The sequence below is a fragment of the Rhea americana genome, unplaced genomic scaffold (assembly GCF_003343005.1).
Source record: "Rhea americana isolate MKP2758 unplaced genomic scaffold, rheAme1 scaffold_195, whole genome shotgun sequence".
Taxonomy (NCBI): Eukaryota; Metazoa; Chordata; class Aves; order Rheiformes; family Rheidae; genus Rhea; species Rhea americana.
This window is the reverse complement of record NW_028186094.1, coordinates 901,961-922,545: the sequence shown is the minus strand read 5'-3', so window position 1 is coordinate 922,545 and position 20,585 is coordinate 901,961. Positions and strand designations below refer to the sequence as shown.

General features: G+C 41.0%; 1 protein-coding gene across 3 annotated transcripts; it reads left to right on the top strand.

The window, feature by feature from the left end:
• Positions 1 to 193: 193 nt before the first annotated feature.
• On the top strand, positions 194 to 20,585 carry CTPS1 (CTP synthase 1). 3 transcript variants are annotated; one of them, XM_085302965.1, is made up of 19 exons: positions 194 to 262; positions 450 to 627; positions 1,131 to 1,301; positions 2,107 to 2,207; positions 3,412 to 3,528; positions 6,069 to 6,152; positions 6,295 to 6,375; positions 8,202 to 8,353; positions 9,630 to 9,762; positions 11,299 to 11,387; positions 12,105 to 12,199; positions 12,769 to 12,831; positions 13,564 to 13,607; positions 14,505 to 14,601; positions 14,885 to 14,940; positions 15,024 to 15,120; positions 15,499 to 15,643; positions 17,490 to 17,580; positions 19,184 to 20,585. In XM_085302965.1, the coding sequence occupies exons 2-18, from the start codon at positions 462 to 464 to the stop codon at positions 17,572 to 17,574; spliced, it is 1,776 nt and encodes a 591-aa protein (XP_085159091.1). In that variant the 5' UTR covers positions 194 to 262; positions 450 to 461; the 3' UTR covers positions 17,575 to 17,580; positions 19,184 to 20,585. The 3 variants fall into 3 exon arrangements, with proteins under 3 accessions (XP_085159091.1, XP_085159093.1, XP_085159092.1); XM_085302967.1 differs by lacking the exon at positions 194 to 262 and having other exon boundaries at positions 405 to 627; XM_085302966.1 differs by lacking the exons at positions 194 to 262; positions 17,490 to 17,580 and having other exon boundaries at positions 423 to 627.

The window sequence follows — 20,585 nt, the reverse complement described above, 5'->3', positions numbered from 1 at the left end:
TGCGGACCCCCGCGGTGCGGTGCGGTGCGGTGCGGTGCGGAGCGGGGGAGGAGGAGGGGGAGGAGGGAGCAGATGGCGGGGCCGGTGGCCGGGTAGCGGGCGCTGACAGCTCGGCGGGCCGGCGGGAGGGAGGGGCCGGGGCGGTCAGGCCCCGCCCCGCGGCGGGAACCTCACCGGAGCGGGGGGGCAGCGCCGCTGAGGCGGGAATGGGGGGAACCAGCTCCTCTGAGAGGCAGGAATGGAGGGAGTCCCTTGCTGACAGGTAGAAATGGGCGACGGGGGAGGGGGGGCACGCCGAGGGGTGGGAGCGGACGAGGGCTCTTCGCTGCCTGGCCAGGACGACTCTTGCTGCCGGGTGGGAGGGAAGGGCTGGGGGTCCCTCAGGCKCCAGGGCTTTCACAGCCTTCCTGGGGACGGCAGCCAGAGCCCTGAGCCTGCGGTGGTCTCAGGCAGCGAGGCAGATGAAGTACATCCTGGTCACGGGCGGGGTGATCTCTGGCATCGGCAAGGGCATCATTGCCAGCAGCATCGGCACCATTCTCAAATCCTGCGGGCTGCATGTCACCTCCATCAAGATCGACCCCTACATCAACATCGATGCTGGCACCTTCTCCCCCTACGAGCATGGTGAGTGGGGCACAGCAGGACCAAGACTGGCCGCCTGGGCTGGCAGCCAGCCCTGAGCTGTTCACCAGGGTGTTCCAGGTGGGTGCTGGGTGCTATGCTTGCCTGGTAAGGACCAAACTGTTTTTCATGGCAGAAGCATCTGCATCTGGTCCTGCAGAGGTGACCATACTGCAAGCTGAGYCTGTCAGCATCCCCAGAGGGGTGGATGGGAATGATCATGCCACCATACGCCGAGTAGCAGAGATGTACTCTCAGGGGCTTTGTGTGCTTAAATCATTGCAATCTATGAGATTGCTGCCTCTGTCCAGGGATTTAGTTTTCAGTATATCACTCCTCTYTGTTAGGCAAGGCTTTTAATTTCAGTAGCCACCCCTAAACTTGCTGTAGCAATTAAAGAAGCTCTTTCCTTATGTGTAGTTCTTCTAGCTTTTGCAGGCAAAACCAAGATGCTGGTGTGGACTATATCTCCTTGATGTGTGTTTGCCTTTTCCTATGTGCTATAGGAGAAGTGTTCGTGCTAGATGATGGAGGGGAAGTAGACCTGGATCTTGGTAACTATGAGCGCTTTCTTGATATCCGACTCACCAAAGACAACAATCTGACTACTGGGAAAATTTATCAGTATGTCATCAACAAGGAGAGGAAGGGAGACTATCTTGGCAAAACTGTCCAAGGTGATATGAAGCTTCACTTCTTATGCTTAGAAATATATGTCATGTTTGTATCTGGCTTGATGCTTTTGTACTTCATTTTAATTTCAAATCTTTTGTCTGATCTACACTGTTCTTATGGTGCTGGGTTTTTCTTTTCCTTTTAAACGGGAGGAGGGAAGCACACCAATGCAGTAATACTGTTGTTTGCCTTAATGAATCAAGTTACCTCTTAACGTCCTCAAAACCCAGTGCTCAGCACCATACTGTGTATTTTGACTTTTTTCTGTTCTTAATACAACTTTCTAACATAGCAAATACTAAATGTAAACAGACTTCTCACTAATAGACCTATGCATTATTTATTCGCTGCTTAAGATAGTTATTGCTTTTTATAAGTCATTTACATGATGCTCTTGTTTCATTAGAAAACCTAAAGGATCCTTGAGGATTAGGTCAGTCCCTTCCCTTTTTAAGCATTCACCATAGTTGGTTTGGGTAAAGATTTTTATAGACAGTTTTAAAATAGAATAATTCTTTCTGCTTAGTGCATGGAACTGTTTGTACTGGAATCTTCTAGCTTAAAGGGAACATTGCTTACATGTGTTTAAATTGAAGTAGGATTRCGTTTCCTGCCAAAGCCCATCTCTTGAAAATCACAACCAAGTATAACCGCTTTAAAAATGCAGTCTTTAAAGACACAAATCAGTACTTGGAAGTGATTTGTGAAGCACTGCCTAGTTATTTTCAATCACTTGCTTTGTAATGATTTAAAGAGAGAAAGGTGCATGGGTTGTGGCTTTAACCTTTGCCATGGATTCTTTTTCAGTTGTTCCCCACATCACAGATGCTATACAAGAATGGGTAATGAGGCAGGCACAAATTCCTGTAGATGAAGATGGCATTGAACCCCAAGTGTGTGTGATTGAGGTTTGTAGCTCTTAAAAATATAGTTTTATGTCTTGTGTGGAGCAAACTGACATGCAGGCAGGTTTTGCTTAATAAAATATTTTTCAGTAATATTCAACTTTGTATGTTGTTGAGCTGGTTAAAAATTCCCCTTGTTAGCCTAACATATTCGCTGTAATTTTTTAGATGCTTTSTGTCTGAAATTATAGATAAAGACTTGGGTCTTGGACACTTCCATTTTTGAGATGCTTTATTTTTTGGTGTAATCTGAGTTAAGCCTATAGAATGAATTTCATTTTCTCTAGATTTATACATCTAAATCTGAATTAATCATGCTCTGCCCTCTTTTTACTTGATGGAGAGAGGTGAGTCAGGTAAATCATCCTCTGGAAGTATTTGTCTTTCCTCTTTGGCGATARAGAGAGCCTTGGAGTGACTAGGTCAGACACAGACCTGTAAAAGTGATCCAAACAGGTTAGCAGTGACAAAACCCTTTCTTTTTCCTGTGTACTGAATGGGGCATCCTGCTGCCAGAGGTGATACAGTAGCGCTAAGGCTGTGAGCTGGTGCTGCTGAGTTGGCTAATATGGGAGAGAGGGAGGCTGTCAGAGTGCCCATGTCATGGTGACATGGAACTCTCCCTCCATTTCTGTTCTAGGATTCATAACCCTGCATCCTGAAGCACTTTCTTAAAGCRTGCACGAGCTTCTCATTGTTCCAGTGACTGCTTGCGTCTCTGTTCCTGTGCGTGTCCAAAACGCAAGCAAAGGTTCTCTAGTTACTTAAACTAGCAGAAACTTTGCCTCTCAGTGCCACCTAATGTTCATAAATGATAATTTTGAGGATTTGTGATGGCAATTAACCAGCATTCGTACGTAGGTCTTTTCCCAGAAGAGAGAATAGAGGCAAAGTTAATGGCTGTTTATATCCGTCCCTAAAGAAGTGCTGCCCATTATAAGAAGCTGTTTTTCTTGTGGCTTTTTGATCTCAGGAAGGTCATAAAGATAAAATAGTTGTTGGGATAGAATGGAGACCATGGAAGTTCTGCATGCAACTGACAAATTGTGGTGCTTTTCGTTCTAGTATTGATGCTCCTTTAGGGAAACAGTGGGATGTGCTGGGGAGATGGCTTAGTATCCTTTAAAGTATGTTTTTGCATGTTTTAGTATACCTATTTAGTATAGGAAGTTTTGGTGTTAATTCTAAATGTCTTTGTCTTTTTTAGCTTGGTGGAACAGTAGGTGATATTGAGAGCATGCCTTTCATTGAAGCTTTCCGCCAGTTCCAATTCAAAGCCAAAAGAGAGAATTTTTGTAATATTCATGTCAGTCTAGTACCCCAGGTGAGGATCTGAAATATTTTTATATCAGAAATGGTATATCTAAAGACACAATTGTATTTGTATTTCTGTATACAGAAGCTTCTGGAAGAGATAGAGAATATATAGTTACTTTTTAAAAAAAGGTTTGCAAGAAGTAAAACGGAAACTTTTCAAAGCACGTTACTGTGTAATAGATCGTTGGGAGTGCAGCAAATACAGTTTTGCATCTTTAACTGCTGTTCTTCTTTCCATGCAATTTGCTCTTAGCTTTTAAAGTTCAAATTGCTTTCTAGTGCTGAAACTTTCCATTTCCCTTCATTTGTACACAGTCTTTCACTTCTGTAAAGCTAATGTAAAGTTCAGTGATAACAGACAGATTTTACAACCGTTTGAACTTATTAATGGGCTCATATTCCAAATTCTTCACGGRGATGTTTAATATTTCTGTTTGTTCTTTTTTTCAAGATTTACGTTATCTGTACTTGATGAAATAAATTGGGTTAATTTTGTAATTTCAAAACATAACACTATTTTGGAATATAATCTGATTTGGGATTCTTTGTAAGTGATATTTTTTCTACTTGTTTTGATCTTTAACAACAGTTTAATAGACTCTCAAATCTGACTGCTGTGTAAGCCATAGCAATCTGAGTGGCAGTTGCCCTTGGTTTATAAATTTAACTAACAATAGGTATTATGAGGCTGTGATGTGATAACAATCAATTAATTAGGGATCAAAAAGAATTACAGGATACCCATATGTGCCAATTATTTGGGATGAACTCCAATCAATACTAAAGCATGTCCAAGGCTTTTGACASTGTCTCCCATAACATCCTCCTAGAGAAGCTCTGGAAGTGTGGATTAGATGAGTGGACAGTGAGRTGGATTGAGAACTGGCTGAAWGGCAGAGCTCAGAGAATCGCCATCAGTGGCATGCAGTCCAGTTGGAGGCCTTCGGCTAGTGGAGACCCCCGGGCTCAGTACTGCTTCCCATCCTGTTCARCTTCTTCATCCATGACCTGGATGAGRGGACAGAGTGCCTCCTCAGCAAGTTTGCTGAAATTACCAAGCTGGAGGAGTGGCTGGTGCACCTGAGGGCTGTGCTGCCATTCTTAGAGGCCTGGACAGAGTGGAGAGCTGGGTGGAGAGGAACCTCCTGAAGTTCAAGAAGGGCAAGTGCAGAGTCCTGCACCTAGGGAGAAATAACYCTAGGCASCAGTACAAGCTGGGGGCTGCCCTGCTGGAGAGCAGCTCTGCAGAGAAGGACCTGGGAGTGCTGGTGGATGACAAGTTGACCCTGAGCCAGCAATGTGCCCTTGTGGCCAGGAAGGCCAATGGTGTCCTGGGGTGCATTAGGAAGAGTGTTGGCAGCAGGTGGAGGGAGGTGATCCTGCCCCTCTCCTCAGCCCTGGGGAGGCCTCATCTCGAGTCCTGCGCCAGGTTCTGGGCTCCCCAGTACAAGAGAGACATGGAGCTACTGGAGAGAGTCCAGCATAGGGCTACAAGAATGATCAGAGGGCTGGAGCGTCTGCCCTGTGAGGAATGGCTGCGAGAGCTGGGCCTGTTTAGCCTGGGGAAGAGAAGGCTGAGGGGGGGATCTTATCAATGTCTACAAGTACCTGCAGGGAGGGTGTCAAGGGGACGGGGACAAACTCTTTTCAGTTGTCCCATGTGAGAGGACAAGAGGCAATGGGCAMAAACTGAACCACAGGAAGTTCTGCCTGAATGTGAGGAGGAATTTCTCCACTGTGAGAGTGACGGAGCACTGGAACAGGTTGCCCAGAGAGGTTGTGGAGTCTTCTTCTCTGGAGATCTTCAAAGCCCACCTGGATGCAACCCTGTCTAACATGCTCTAGGTGACCCTGCTGTGCAGAGGCGTTGGACTAGATGATCTCCAGAGGTTCCTTCCAACCTTACTGATTCTATGGTTCTATGAAAGTCTTTTATACTCTATAATGTCTGATAYAACAGAGATTTCCATAACCAGATGATGTTAACTGCCCTCTTTTTGAAGATATTTTGTAGTCTTAATACTCCCTTGTCCTCTAAACCCCTCACCAAAACCTCTACTGCGGGAGTTACTGCTAAAAATCATTTCTTCCCTTGTTATGTTAGAAGTACTAGAGAGCATGAGTAAGCCTGGGACTGGGTTCAACACAATTCAGTGGAGTTAGTGGAGTGGAGATCAGTCTTTTTTCCTCATCTCTCTCTTTCTTCCTGCTCCGTCCAAGTCAGACGATTTAGGGAGAGAAAATAAGAACTTTCAAACATTAGGTACTTGGAGGGAGCAGTGGGTAGAAACTTTAGGATCTCTGATCTTTTCTACTCTGAATATAATGCATGCTTATTTACTGTACAGACTTGAACACTGGTTTATTCTTACTGCCTTCAGTCCTTGAGATTAAAATGGTGGTATGCAGAGGTATTTAAAGCTCATGTGAAACGTCTAAAGAATGAGTCAAAGCTTTGCATGATGAATAGGGTAGAGAGTAACCTGGTGAATCTTTGCCATGTTTCATCAGAAGTTAATATAAAAAATTCTGCTCTTTTCTGACCAGCCAAGCTCTACAGGAGAGCAGAAGACTAAACCCACCCAGAACAGTGTTCGCGAACTCAGGGGTCTTGGTCTCTCACCAGATCTGGTAAGGTTTAGAACATGTAACTGCTTGTTTCCCTCCCACCACCCCCCGAGTCATGGAGACTTTGCTTATTTTAGAGACTGGTTATGCGAGTGTGTCAGTACTTCTATTTCGCTTCACAGCCTTGATGTTGCTGTTCTTTTAGATTGTTTGCAGGTGCTCCACTCCTTTGGATACCTCAGTAAAAGAAAAGATTTCCATGTTCTGTCATGTTGAACCAGAACAGGTAAAAGATTGCTGTCTACTCACTTCCTTAGAATAAATATTCTAGCTGTTTGTCAAATGCTGAGACTGGAGTTTTATCTGAAGCCRAATGTTCTTGCATTCTAACTCTGTCTTTTTTTTAACTGCATAATACATTTGCCTGTTTGTCTTACTGCATTCCTTAAATATGTAACCATTATAGAAAGACTCATTTTTATGCCAATATCCAGTTTCTCTGAATAGGTAGATGTACTCTAAGAGGCTTAGAGGAATTTATGGAAACCAAGATATTTTCCCAGTAGCTGATTTTGACCTTACTTATCTTTCCAAATTCCTTCTGTGAGTTCAAAAGAATGAGATTTTTTTCAGTAATTAGAATCCAAAGAGTATTTGCCCAAAATTGGATTAAAAGGATATGTGAATTTATTTTGTGCACTGCTTCTCTCACAACATTATTTTTCTGCCCCAGATTGTCCAAGAAGAAGTTGCACAGGAAAGTTTAAATGCTATTTAAGAGGAGTCTTATTTCTCTTGAATGTTACGTGATATGCAAAAATTCCATGTTAATGTCACCCTTTTTATACCAAGGGTAACCTGTATAGTATAGACTGAATTAAGCCTTTAAAGTCCAACTATAGCTTGTAAAATTATGTCTTTCTGTGAAATATGAAATACCACTTTACAATTTTAGGCTCTGGTCAATTTTATTAATTTCCTGTAAAATAAGATATGAAACTGGGTCTTGTAGTTCCATCTAGTACACTCAGAATTAGTTAGCAATTATATTAATATGTCAGCAGCACAATATCCACCTATACTAACTCCTGTTGGCCAGCAGTTTTAAGTAAATTGGCTCTAGTTAGTCACTTTCTAGGAAGTTTAATGCGATTTTGCATAGTTATTTCTCTAACTGTGGTTGTACTTTAATTAAGAATTAAATGATACTGACTACAATGTGGGAAAATTTGCATTTTAGGAGATTTTAGTGGTGGAGAGTTGAATTCTGCTTTCATTTGAGTCAGGAGAAATGAGGATTTAAAAATAGATGTGCCAGTATATTTTTGATCCTTAAAATACAGCTGAATTCTTGATGAACATGTGACAGTTGTCCAGAGACATCTTTCCTTTTCTGCTGACGTCCATTTCGGAACGGACTAGAACTGCTGAAGTAAATATTCCTCGTTGGTCTAAGAATTACTTACACTAAAATTGTATGTTTAAACCTAAGTTTGATGAATGACAACCTGGAAAATTAATTGCTGAATTGAGATCATGCATTTCCTTGGACTGTAATCAAACTGGGAGCTGTAGGCAAGACAGAGCAAGATTCGTGGATGAAGGATGAAGGACTCTGTTACACTGGAGGTGTAATTCTAGAAGTATGAAGACCTTCATTCCTGAAAGCTGATAATGTCTGTTCAGGCAGAGAGACAAAGAGTAGGTGTGACTAGGCTTGTGGCCAGTTTAATTCCAATTGCAATTAAAGTTACCAAGAATATAAAATGAGAGAAGTTTCTGTGATGTTCTTTGAACTTGGCTGTGCAACTTGCGTAGCAGCTGATTTTTTTTATTGCTGTATCAGCCTGTCATAGTCTTTCCCAGGGAGCTCCAGTGAGCAGTAGTGACCTCTGAGAAATCATACAGCTTGAGAAGCAGTAATGGATGACCTTTTCAGGTATATGGAAAGTAGCATTAAGCTATTCAGGCAATTAAACAGATTTCCTGGAGGAAGTATGGGAAGTGGCCATATAGTTGTCCTCTAGAGACAGAAGGTCTCAGAATATCTATCTAAAAATAATTGCATAGGCACTTAGATCTATTTTAATGACATTMATATTTTATGAACAGGTCATCTGTGTTCATGATGTCTCTTCTATATACCGAGTTCCTCTGTTGTTAGAGGAGCAGGGAGTTGTTGACTACTTCAGGCACAGGCTTGACCTTCCCATTGAGAGGCAGCCCAGGAGGATGCTCATGAAGTGGAAGGAAATGGCTGACAGGTGAGCTGCTTGACAAGAGTGTAGTTTGAGCCAAAACTCCAGACTAGTTTCTCTACTCAGTCATTGATTATTAGGAGACTAGTGTTATGACTTCATGTTTCTCCCATGTTCTTCTATACTCTATTTTTTTCTTCTTTGTATTTTACTACAAAACCCATTTCCTTCCTAGATGTTTTAACTATTTGGGGGGAGGGGAGGAAGTGTTGTGAGCATAAGAATCCTAGKAGTCATTTTACTGCGTTTCTTGTTATGTGTTGATAGTGTACTGTCTATGTTAATACGCATTTGAAATAGTTTAAAGTTGGACAGCTCTGTGCCCCCTTTTTATACAGAAAAACCTGTGTTATGGTGACGTGTTGAAATCCTTTTATAGGCCTACTTAGGAGTCATTAGGAGTGTCAGTAAAAATGTACTTTGAGTATGCTTTCAGGCAAGTGAAACAACTGTTTTGTAACTGTTCTGTCCAAGASTCTTAGGACACAGTACTCTCTTCTTTTGGGGAAAAGGCTGCTTGCTTCTGGAGAAATAGTGAGTTGATTCTTTTTAATCAGCATCTCTGCCCTCCTAAAGCCTTAAATATATTATTCCCTGTAAGAAATTCATTCTCTAGACCAAGGTGCTACCATTTATTTATATACAGTAGCACCAACACAGGCCACAACTCCAGAGAATCTCAATAAATGCCCTCAGTAAATGGCTTTTTTGTATGTATGCAGCAACTCTGAAACAAACTTCAAACATAGCTATAAACAGGAATGCTGCACAAATCCTGTGCTGCTAGATGCTGAGGATTCATGTATGTAGGCAGTACTACTGTAGGAATCCAGAAGTCCTTTCTCTATTTCTAGCTGCTGCAGTGAATTCAGTCAGCAATGTAGGAAGAGGCTGTTCAGTATAAACATATGCGAAGTTATACTTTGATCTGCTCTCTCAATAGTTTACTCCTGACTTTGGATCTAATGCAGTTTCTTGAAAAGACTGTTTTTGAATCTATTCAGAATTGCTTTTCAGTGTAGTGAGGGACAAGCTAATTTATATGTAACTTTCTGCAACTTTTTTTCTCTATCTTTGATCTTTATTTCTTCCATTCCTGTGCATATGTTTGAGTCAAAATTGTTGTARTAGCTCAGCTCTTCCGAAGTGGTTGTGTTTCTAGTGGGACAGGCTTTCAAGAGTCTGGATGTTTATGCTACTTGAAAATCTGGATAGATTTTAAACTATTCTTGCCGTCATTTCCTGTTAATGATGAAATAACCTATGTTTTGTTTTTGTTTAGGTATGACCGTCTTCTTGAAACATGTTCCATTGCGCTTGTTGGTAAATACACCAAGTTTTCAGATTCCTATGCATCTGTCATTAAAGCTCTAGAACACTCTGCACTGGCTATCAACCACAAACTTGATATCAAGGTATGTGTCTGTGTCGTATATATGTATATTATGTATATTTAAAATATGTAAATATACATATACTTATGTATATTTAAAATATGTAAATATACATATACTTATATAATAATATAAAACAGTAATATATATGAGGTGTTTTTTTCTACTTTTTCCATCTACAGTGCTATCTGTCTTAAGTTGATCGCAAATCTATAAGCAGGAAGAGAAAGTTAGTACAACCATTGAACTTTAAACTTCTTGTTAGTTTASAGCATGCAAACGTCTATTGTCAGGCATAAAACAGTTTCAAAGCAAACCAGCCTTTCATCTGGTAGGATATGCAGGGTATCTATAGAATTGATCAGAGCCCTTCAGTGCTCAGTGTTACGTGTTGAACTGTGATACAGCAGTGGATATATTTGAAGAGGGCACTGTTGCTTTAATTTCTGATAGAAAGTAGTTCTTTTCTAGAGTTGTTGGTGTTACTTTGTGGTACTGTCTGATTTTATGACACTTCTACCTCATACTTGATTAAGGTCTTAATGCTGGCTGGCTGTGCAGATAACTTTTAAGAGTCTTGGTCATAGCTAGATCTTATGAAGAAGTAAAATACCTAACTGTTGCCTGAAACTTTACCTTTTGTTTAAATGCATTTTTTCAAATGCCAGGCAGATTCATGATGCTAGTGAGTCATGGAAACAGGTGCTTGATTTGTAACAGCACTGTTTCAAGTCTAAGTTTCCTTTCAATCTGCCTTTTATTTATTCTTCTTTTTTGTTTTGCTGATTTTATTAGACTTTGGTGAAGGGTATGTGGATATTTCTATGAATAGTTCTGACAAAACAGTATTTACAGGGTTTAGAAGGGAAATGGATTCCTCAAGTCCTGTGTGTGAAGATCTTATGTCAGGTTAAGGAGCTGTTTAGCAGAATTGCAAGCTTAAAAGAGAAAAACAGTTGTTTAAAAGGTTAACAGATTGACAAAATATCCAGAAGTTCAGAGATACTGGAGATGAGAGGCTTGAAAATCTGTAGTTTTCTTTATGCGTAACATTGATCATAGCAATCTTTAATTAAAACAGCCTGTGTTTCACAATATCCTGTTTGTTCTTCAGTCCCTCTTGAAGATTTGTTGATGTATACTTGATGATATTGTGATTCAGTTATTTCTTGTTGTGTGATTGTTTGTTCTCATTGCTGTATGTTCTTGTCATGTTCATTGTGCTCCATTAAGACTTTGCATTTATGGAGCTGGGTGATGAGGACTTCAGCTTCATGTCTGTCACTGCAATGGTCCAGAGAGGGGAAGATACTAGAAAACATGGTATATGTTTATGCATCAGTAGAGTGTATGATAGTGGTGAGAAAGCAATTTTGTTGGTTAGCATACAGAAAATCAGATTAGAAGAACCGTAAAAGCGAATATCTAGTAGGAAACAGTCCAGAACTGTTCAGGAGGAATTATGATTTCTTAATTTAATAAGAATTATGGAGTACTCAATATTTGCACGCTTGTGGCAGTATCTCATTGTCCTTTTTTTTAATTATTTCTCCACAGTATATTGATTCTGCTGACTTGGAGCCAGCTACTCTACAGGAAGAACCTGTCCGATACCATGAAGCATGGCAGAAGCTATGTGGTGCTGAGTAAGACTCTTATAATCTGACCATTTCCTCCAACAGTGTCTGATAAACTTGCTGCTGTTGCTGGTTTTTGAATTGTTACGAGCCTTGTCAGAGACCCTTCTATTGGGCACTGTACCAACACATTCTGACCCTGCCCCGGAGGGGCAAATCTAAATGGTAAAATCTAGAAATATCAAATAAATGAGGGAGATCGTAAAAGGCAGCAGTAGGGGAGATGATTATGTACATGAGGATATGCACAGACTTAGTGGGGAAACAGAGAGGGAGAGAAAATAACGGAAAAGGATAGATGCTGGCAAAACCTGTTAAAGCCAAAAGGAGGAAAAGGAAGTTGTCAGTGCAGCAAAAGTTTTTCAAAACTTCCTCAGCATGTGCCAGGCTGGGAGATACATTTGCAAATAGATGTTTGATGCAGAGGGTGTGAGTTGTGCAATGTGAACCATTCTATGACAGCTTGCTTTCTTGGGAAGATTAAACGTGTACTTGGAAAATACTTCCCTGAATATTCTGTTGGTTTTTATGTGGCAGCTTATGTGATGTCATATAGAAACTGTGCTGCAGACAGGTCTTACCACTTAGAGAACTTAAAGGTTCTTTCAAGTAGTGAATCACTGAGGCCTGTAAATCCAAGGTTTTATAGAAGGGAGGTGGTACATGATTAGATGGTGATATGTTGGTGAGCCCTGTGTGAATGCACTCTTTTACRTCCTTATGCAGTGGAGTTCTGGTTCCTGGTGGATTTGGCGTTCGAGGAACAGAAGGCAAAATTCAAGCTATTTCCTGGGCAAGAAAACAGAAAAAACCCTTCTTAGGTGAGAAACATGTTTCATCCATAAGAAAAAAAAAAATAGCCTAACTTGTCTGCAGCAAGAGCGCTGCTGATTTTCATTAGGATCTGAATGTATGGTTTTGAAGATACTTGGCTGAAGAAAGCAGTTGTCTATGCTCAGCTTAATTGGATAATACAGCTGTCATCTTTAGTTAGCTCTGGAATGGTTGGTGTTGGCTGGGATGAGATAACAAGAAATCTCTGCAGTAGAGAGATAGGAGTCTCACAGGGAATTTCAAAGGAGACTGTGGTGATCTTGGCTCCTGGAAAAGATGCAAAGGAATGTGTGACAGCATGTAAACCAAATGGACATGGTGGGAGACTGGAAATGGCTTGTGAGCAGAGTGGATGTGGAAGTGAGATATGGAGGTAAAACTTGTCAGAACTACTTGGCACAGTGTGAACAGCCCCCTAAATCCAAGTCCCAGTCAAAGCCATCACCACAAGATTTCCTGTGCATCAGGACTGTTCTGTGAAGGTGCATATGCTTTGTAGTACAGGCATTATGGTCACTGTCCTGACTTGATCTTTGTTCTGCCTTTCCTTCTACAGGGGTTTGTTTGGGAATGCAGTTAGCAGTTGTGGAATTTGCACGCAGTGTTCTTGGTTGGCAAGGTAATTGCAAAAAAACCTTTGTGAACTTACATAATTTTTTTAAGTGATTGGTAATATCTGTATTTTTTTGTTTTGTTTTTGATGGGTAGGGAGATTTAATTTTTTTTAACTTACAAAATTCACCTGTAAAATGCCCATACATGTTGGGCAGCGTACGGTGCCATGATAGCCAGCAGGAGTGAAAATCAAAAAGCAGTTCAGCTGACCAGGCATTTGTACATGCTCCAGAGAGCTGATTTGCTTTCTGGGCTCCACTGCCTGAAATAACTAGATTCCTGTTGTCAAAGCTCCCTTTACAGTCTTTTAAATGTAATCTCTTAACCTGATTCTGAGTCTCATTAGTAGTGAAGGTGAGGGAAAATGTCTCAGAGTACTACTCTTCCCTTCTCCCTCCCTAGCTTTGTTTTAAAATACTGTAAGCTGTTGTATGTGCACTCCCTCACTGATTCTTCATGAACCTTGCTGTTRTCACTGATTGCACTAGCACTGGTTTCCGCTGTATTGCAGCCTCTGGGCAGCCTCCGAAAATCACATCAGACACTGGTGATAGTCTCCTATGCCTCTGCTSTCTGGGGCTGATAGGCCTGTGCAGGTGAATGGCTCAGAAAAGTTAAGGCTGCTGCTTGCCAGAAGTGTGGGTATGAGACACAGCTGTAATCAGGGGAGATGCTCTGTACGCATGTCAGAATGTGAGGGACTTTGTGTTTCTAATCTATGAATGTAACATTGCAGATGCTAACTCAACAGAATTTGACCCCAAAACAACACATCCAGTGGTGAGTATATGGTGACTTGCTTGTAGCATTCTTACTTTGCTAGACTTCTCTCTGTGTACCTGCTGGTACAGAGACGAGCTTGGATTAGCATTTTGGGGGGGTTTAAGTCTATCTTTCATCCTTTATTAATCTGAAGAGAAAATATCTTTGCTTAATTAGCCCTATGGCAGTTGTCGCATCGTAAGATTGTTGTGCTTGTAGTAGGTAAAACACTTTTAATTACACTTTTTTGTAAAACCAGATGTTTTCTAAGAGCTGAAATGTTCACAGAGTAAACAGTAAGGATTTGGTGATATCCAGATTTCACTGCATAGCAGTGTTTAATTATAAACTCAAAAATTAACATGGTCAGACATGAATTCTTTGAAAAATTTATATGTGGCTGGACTTTTATACCTACAGTCCTCAAACTGCAGGCTGTTTATGCCTTGGCCAGGGTGCCTGGCTGGCTGGCTTCAGCTGTAAGTTAAAATGCTACTCCAAAAGGAGAACGTTTCCAGAAAACAAGTTTATGAAGTTATTGATCATATTTAAGTGRCTCTGATTTTGACATTTTGTTTCTTTGAAGTTGTTTGGGTTTCTTTTTAAGTTTGAGTTTAATAAATAGTATGTTGATAGTACAGTGGGATCTTTGTGTAGGCTTTGACTCAGACCATTTCTTACGCTAAAGYTTCCCAAACACCTGCAAACCTTCTGTATGTTTTGTACAGTTTTTATTAGAATAAGCCTCAACTGCTGATCTAGTTCTGTTGATTTGCCTTATCAAGACAGTGTTCCTGCAGTTGATTTACTTGTTTTCTGTATGGATTTTGACTTCTTTTTTTCTCCTGTTAATGTTTCAAAGTCTGCCCGAGACTGTTGTTGTTCTCTCAGTTACACTTCCATTTCTTTTCCTAGGTCATAGACATGCCAGAGCATAATCCTGGACAAATGGGTGGGACCATGAGGCTTGGCAAGAGAAGAACACTCTTCCAAACCAAGAATTCAATCATGAGTATGGCATTTCTTACCTCTGTTGGAAGTGATTCCTGGGAATGAGGTGCCTGTATGGTGGGTATGGGGAAATGATACCTAAGAACCAAGCATGTGTTAAAGCATCCGTGAATGGTAGGTGTTGGTGGATTTGTTCTGGTAATGAAATGGAGATCAGTCAATCTGGTCCCCTCTAGAAATGGCAGATTTTGGTGGACGCTAGTCATATTAACTTGTTAAAACTTGGCATCATATGAGCTGTGCTTGGTATTTGCTCTAAGATAGTAACTTTTCTTTTGGTGTAGGGAAGCTATATGGGGATCATGATTTCTTGGAAGAGAGACATAGACACAGATTTGAGGTAAAAATGCTGTTCTGAGTTTTGGGCTTTTCTGTGGAATCCAAGCACAAGAGATGATGGATTTGCTGTTTCTGGTCTTCTAGGTCAATCCAGAATTGAAGAACTATTTTGAAGAGCAAGGTTTGAAATTTGTAGGCCAGGATGAGGAGGGAGAGCGAATGGAAGTGGTTGAGTTGGATGGTGAGTACTTCAGCAGCTGGATTGTGAGGTATTTACAAGGGAAGCCATTCTGAGGTTAATCAAGCAAGGACCAGTCCAGGTTCTCTCCCAGAACCATTCTATCCATAAAATGACATCTTGAATTAAACTAAAACAAATCCCATGGGCCTGTCCATGTAGAAACAAGAGACAGAGTATGAATGAGAGTTCCTCCCCATCACCAGAGTTCAAACTCATTCAGCGCTTTCAACTGCAGGAATAAGTGGGCTAGTTCAGCCACAGTGAATATAACTACAATGAACTGGCATTTAGGAGGCTATCAAAAGGGCCTTGCAAGCAAGGATGGACTTAACAAGAGACTTGACATGAAGTGTATGTGTGTTCTTTTTTTCCCTTTAGAGCATCCATTCTTTGTTGGCGTACAGTATCACCCTGAATTCCTTTCTAGACCAATTAAGCCATCTCCACCATACTTTGGCCTCCTCTTGGCATCTGCTGGAAGGCTAATGCATTATCTACAAAAGGGCTGCAGGCTCTCACCCAGGTAGGTTGAATGGGGATGCCAATCTGACCTTTCACAGACCAGGGCTGCTTCTTATAATGTAAACTAGAGAATCCTCTTGGCTCAGAGTGGGGCTTTGCTGAACTCATAACTAACTAGCAGGTGCTTGCAGCACCTCTTCCTTTTCCTCTTTCATTGAAACCTACTGTCTTGCATTTTAATATTGATTGTAGTGCCATAGAGTTGCACTGTGCCATGGTAAAGTCTTGACTTCAGGGAGACTGTCTTGCAGAGTCCCATTGGGAACTGGAGTTGTGGGAACTGCAACTAGGCTGCTCTTTTAGATGCTTGAATGACTGGAGACCTCACTGTGTTTTTTTTTCCCATGCTCCTGTACAAGTCCTAGGTACAGGTTGAACTTTTTGTTTTAAGGAATGTGCCCTGGTTGTTCTGGCTAACATTTTTTTTTCTGCTAACTCAAGCTTTCTGTTGGCTCAGTTTGCAAAGCGATTAATGTTTGGGATAGATTTAACAATGTATTTGCTTCCTTCTACTGCTCTTTAATGTTCTGCAGTTCTGCTTAGTAGACATGGGAATGTACAACAAATAAATACCCCTTTGGTGGTGACACTCACTCCTCCTTATCAAGGACACTGCAGAAAGCCCCTTGCAAAAACACAGACTGGGTCTGGGCAGCTAGGGACCAGCTTTGCTGAAAAGGCCCTTGGAGTATTTTCAGCAAGCTGAACGTGAAACAGTAGTATGTCCTGGCATCAAAGAAGGCCAACAGCATCTTGGGCTATATGGACAGGAACACAGCTGTTGTCGATAATCACTTGCAGGAAATGATTCTGTCTCTTTACTTGTCATTGACATTTGTTAGACCACATMTAGAATACTGTGTCCAGTTTAGGGCTCTTCGGTACAAACAAGACATCAATAAGCTGGYGGGAGTTCAGTGAAGGGCCATCAAGAAAGTCAGGGGGCCCTGTCACTTGCCCTGTGAGGGGAAGCTGAGGGAGTTGGATTCCTTCAGCCAGAAGAAGGGAAGGCTTGGCGAGGGGGCAAGCTAATAGCAGCTTACCAGTACCTACAAGAAGTGCATGGCAGGAGAATGAGACATAACAAGCATAAATTGAAATAAGAGAGGTTCTGACTGGACACAAGGAAAATCTTTTTCACTATTAGGTCAGTCAAGCTTTGGAGCGTGTTGCCCGGAGAGGATGTGCAGTTTCTGTTCTTGGAGGCTTTTAAAATGGGACCAGATAAAGCCCTGAGCAACCAGGTCTGATCTGATAGCTGAACTTGCTTTGTGGGTGTCCTGAAGTCCCTTCTAATCTGAATTATTCTGTGGTTCTGAAAAAGATGTTTACTGGCAATCAGCTGTTACTGGGAAGCTGAAATAGAGTGGCTTGTGGATGGTTAACCAATTACCTATTTCCTATTTATTGAATTTAGTTTGGATTAACTTTGCCTTTATAAAGTACCTATTATATATATTCTAATTTAAATGCACAAACCTTAAAAATAACTGTAACTGAGCCCCATTTCCAAAGAGACAGCTGTAGGAGTTTTGCATGCTTTGCATTTCTGTATTCTCTTACTAGGCATTTCCTCCAGAAATCCTTAAGATGGTTACAGAACCCTTAAGATTGTTCCTGTGTTCAAGAACTGGTTCCAGGCTCCCTGATGTTTGGTTAAAACATATGTTGACTTTCCTAAGGCTTTCTTAAGTTCTTAGTAGCTCTAAAGAAAGATAGGAACATAACAATGTCATCCAGAACCTCAACCAGCAGTGGTTTCTGCCAGAGCCCACTAATTCCTGATGCAAAAATAGGTCTATAAAACACTTGTGCTCCATAAAACAAAAGCTTTCTGAATTCTGCAGGGACACCTACAGCGATAGAAGTGGCAGCAGCTCACCYGACTCAGAGATTACAGAACTGAAGTTTCCATCAGTAAATCATGACTGATTCCTGGTAACTTTTAATGACCTCAACATATTTCCTTATGGAAAAATTCCTTGCCCAGTCTTTCCTCCTAACATCTGAATGTTTCGAATCAGTAGGTAGAAAACTGGCACAGTATGAAAAGTCCTGGTGCTCACAAATGTGGTCCAGCTGTGTCAAGGGATGCATAATACCTCATGTCTAACAGCTGTGGATGAGTATTTCCTTTGCAAATTGACACATAATAAAGCATAAAAATATATGTGAGAGTTTGGGATTGACATCAAATAAAGAAACAGAATACAAATATACCACACATTCTTGAAAACGGAGGCAAAGCTGAGCAAGGGGTTATTGTACTTAGAAAGTTTAGTATTTTCAGAGCAATCTCAGCTTTGCCCAAGGAAGATTATTGAACTAGGTCTTTTCCCCTCATTGCTTGAGACAGCAAGATTCTGTGTCAAACCAGTGGGTTTGAGCTCTGAATTGTAATAAGGACCATAGATGTTATGTGCCTGTGAAAACTGGGTATATACAGTCCAATCTTGGAGGGGAGGCACTAACCCTAGCATTCAAACTTTCAACTGTARATTTTTGCTGATGATTTTGAAATGAATGTTCTGTCATGTCTAAGGATACCTATTCCATGAACACTTTTTCCCGCTGTTCCAGCTGTGTTCTTTTGTGTGGTGTTTTCCGACAAGTTAAGCACCATCTGTGTACGTGCRTGTCCAGAGAGAGCAAGATTTTATTATTGAGTGCCAATGAGTCGGGATGGCCGACTCATCATTCCACTTGCCTTTCTTTCTTTCAAGTGACTGTTATATGAACTGCAGAGTGAAACTGAAGGTTAGCCCAAATCTAGACTTCCGTACTTCACTGTGCCTGAAGACATCAGCACAGAAATACTTGCCCATCCTTGGTCATGGGACTAGGCCTTCATTTGCCAGGCTGAACATACTTGGRCTCACTGAGTACTGGATTGTTTCAGATGTGCTACAGTAGCAAACTAAAAGCTGAAGAACTCTGCTGTGTAAAACTTCCTCTTCCTCCTCCCAAAGATACCCTGAAACTTGGGCTCACTGACAGWGTCTAGAATGCCTTCTTGACATGAAAAATAGCGGGTGCTGCATTGATCCTGATGGATGCTCTGCCTGCAGGCAATCCCCAAAATAAAGAAGTTGTAGGGAAAAGTCATTGGTAGGTGTGCTGTGTCTTCTGTCTGGTTGACAGAGGTACTGGGTACAAGTCTCAGCTCAACTCGCTRTTAAGAACTGCAGAAAAATCAGGTTTTTCTTTTTGGTACAGGCAATACTAATCCAGGGCTAGGAAAGGTTTGAAGTTCATTTCTCAGCTTTGCAGTGCTCACTTCCTAAATTTTGTTTTAATGCTGACTTCTAGAATGAACRTGCTTTCATTGGGGATGTATACTGTTACTTTTAAAATTACCACAATGTCCCTATAAACTAATAGATGTCTTTTTTCTGGGAAAGAGGAGTCTTGTCAGGTCCTAAACATTATGTTCATCTGGAATGATATATGTAAGACTCAGACTTCAGTGTGCTGTGTGGTTCCAGTCTGTTGCTCTTGACTATCAGTAATTCCTTCTCCTTTTCATTCTCTCTTTCTCCAGGTGGATCTTCACTGGAAGAGAAGAGCCTTCATTAGATTTTTCAGACATTCTTACAGCAATAGCTTGAACACTGTCAGCTTTGGGCTTTCTTAAGTTATGGTTTTATAATTTTGTTATGAAATCCTGTTCCTTTATTTCCTCAGTTCTTCTCTTGTTTATATCCTRTATGGATTCTGATTATTTCTGGAGGAGAGCTTATCACAGCGCATACATCTCTAGACTTTTTTCAGTTAGCACTATCTTGGAGATAAAAAGCAAATTTGGATATGAGATTTAATGTGTTAATGTATTGGAAAGAATCCAGTTGCACACTTCCTTCCTGGTGCATGGTAATACTAGCATAAGTTTATGTCTCAGACACACTGGCATTTGAGTTGCTTTCTTCAACTTCTCTACTCCTGAGCAATCTTTATTACTTACTTGTGAAATTATTTGGATGATACTAGATTTGGTGGCTGTCTTCATTCAGTTCTTGAGCTGTGCTGTGCTGCAGAGAATAGGCCTGTTAAGCTTTATGCAGTCTTTATTTGAGGAGGAGGAAGTTGGATATGTTTTTTGGTTTTTTTTCAATAATATTTAAAAATATTTGGCACTGGTGATCTTGGTGCATTCATTGCTGTCAATGAACCTTTAACCAGGAAAATCTTTTTCCTGGAATAGAAGAGTTAATCTTGAACCTGAACAACTCTTTAACTGTGATATGTCACTCTGCAGGGATGCAATTAGCTTAGATCATGTGAAAAAAAGCAAAACTGTCAGGAAACCCCATCATTGCCTGAAATGAGGCGTAACTAACTGTTAGCCCTTTATATGCCAGTGTTTGCTGGTGCTGCTTCCTAGGCTGGGAAATTTCAACTCCTTGCATCAAGGGGGAGGTACAGAAAAGAAAGTGAACTACTTTCAGATGCTGCCTTTAAAAGCTCCCATTGTAATTTACCTTGGACTGAACAGTTCATGGTGCTTTTTCTTTAATTTGAAGTGGAGCCTTCCTTTGCCTTTTTTAACGCTGCGGAAACATGTGTGTTCCCGCGCTCAGAATGCAATACAAAAGTGCTGTTTCCTGATAAAGAGGCCTAGCAATTTGCCTACAGTGTTACTTGGTTTAGTTTGTAGATGTGTGCTGCCTTACCATGATTTGCTCAGCTTTGCAGTCCTGAGGTGGAACATGACACTTTTTCTTTTCTTTTTTTTTTTCTGTCTTTTACTGCAGCGTAAATGACACGATTTTTGGTCTTTGGTAATTTAAAAGAAAAAAAGAAAGTTTCTCTATTGTCTGAAGTGTCATGTTCAGAACTCTTCAGTTCATTAAGGTTTAGAGAAAGCTGTATGTCTCAAGCCTGGCTGAGTACTAACTCTCACATTGTCTGATGCCAAACTTCATTAAACACTGTTCTGTCTTGTC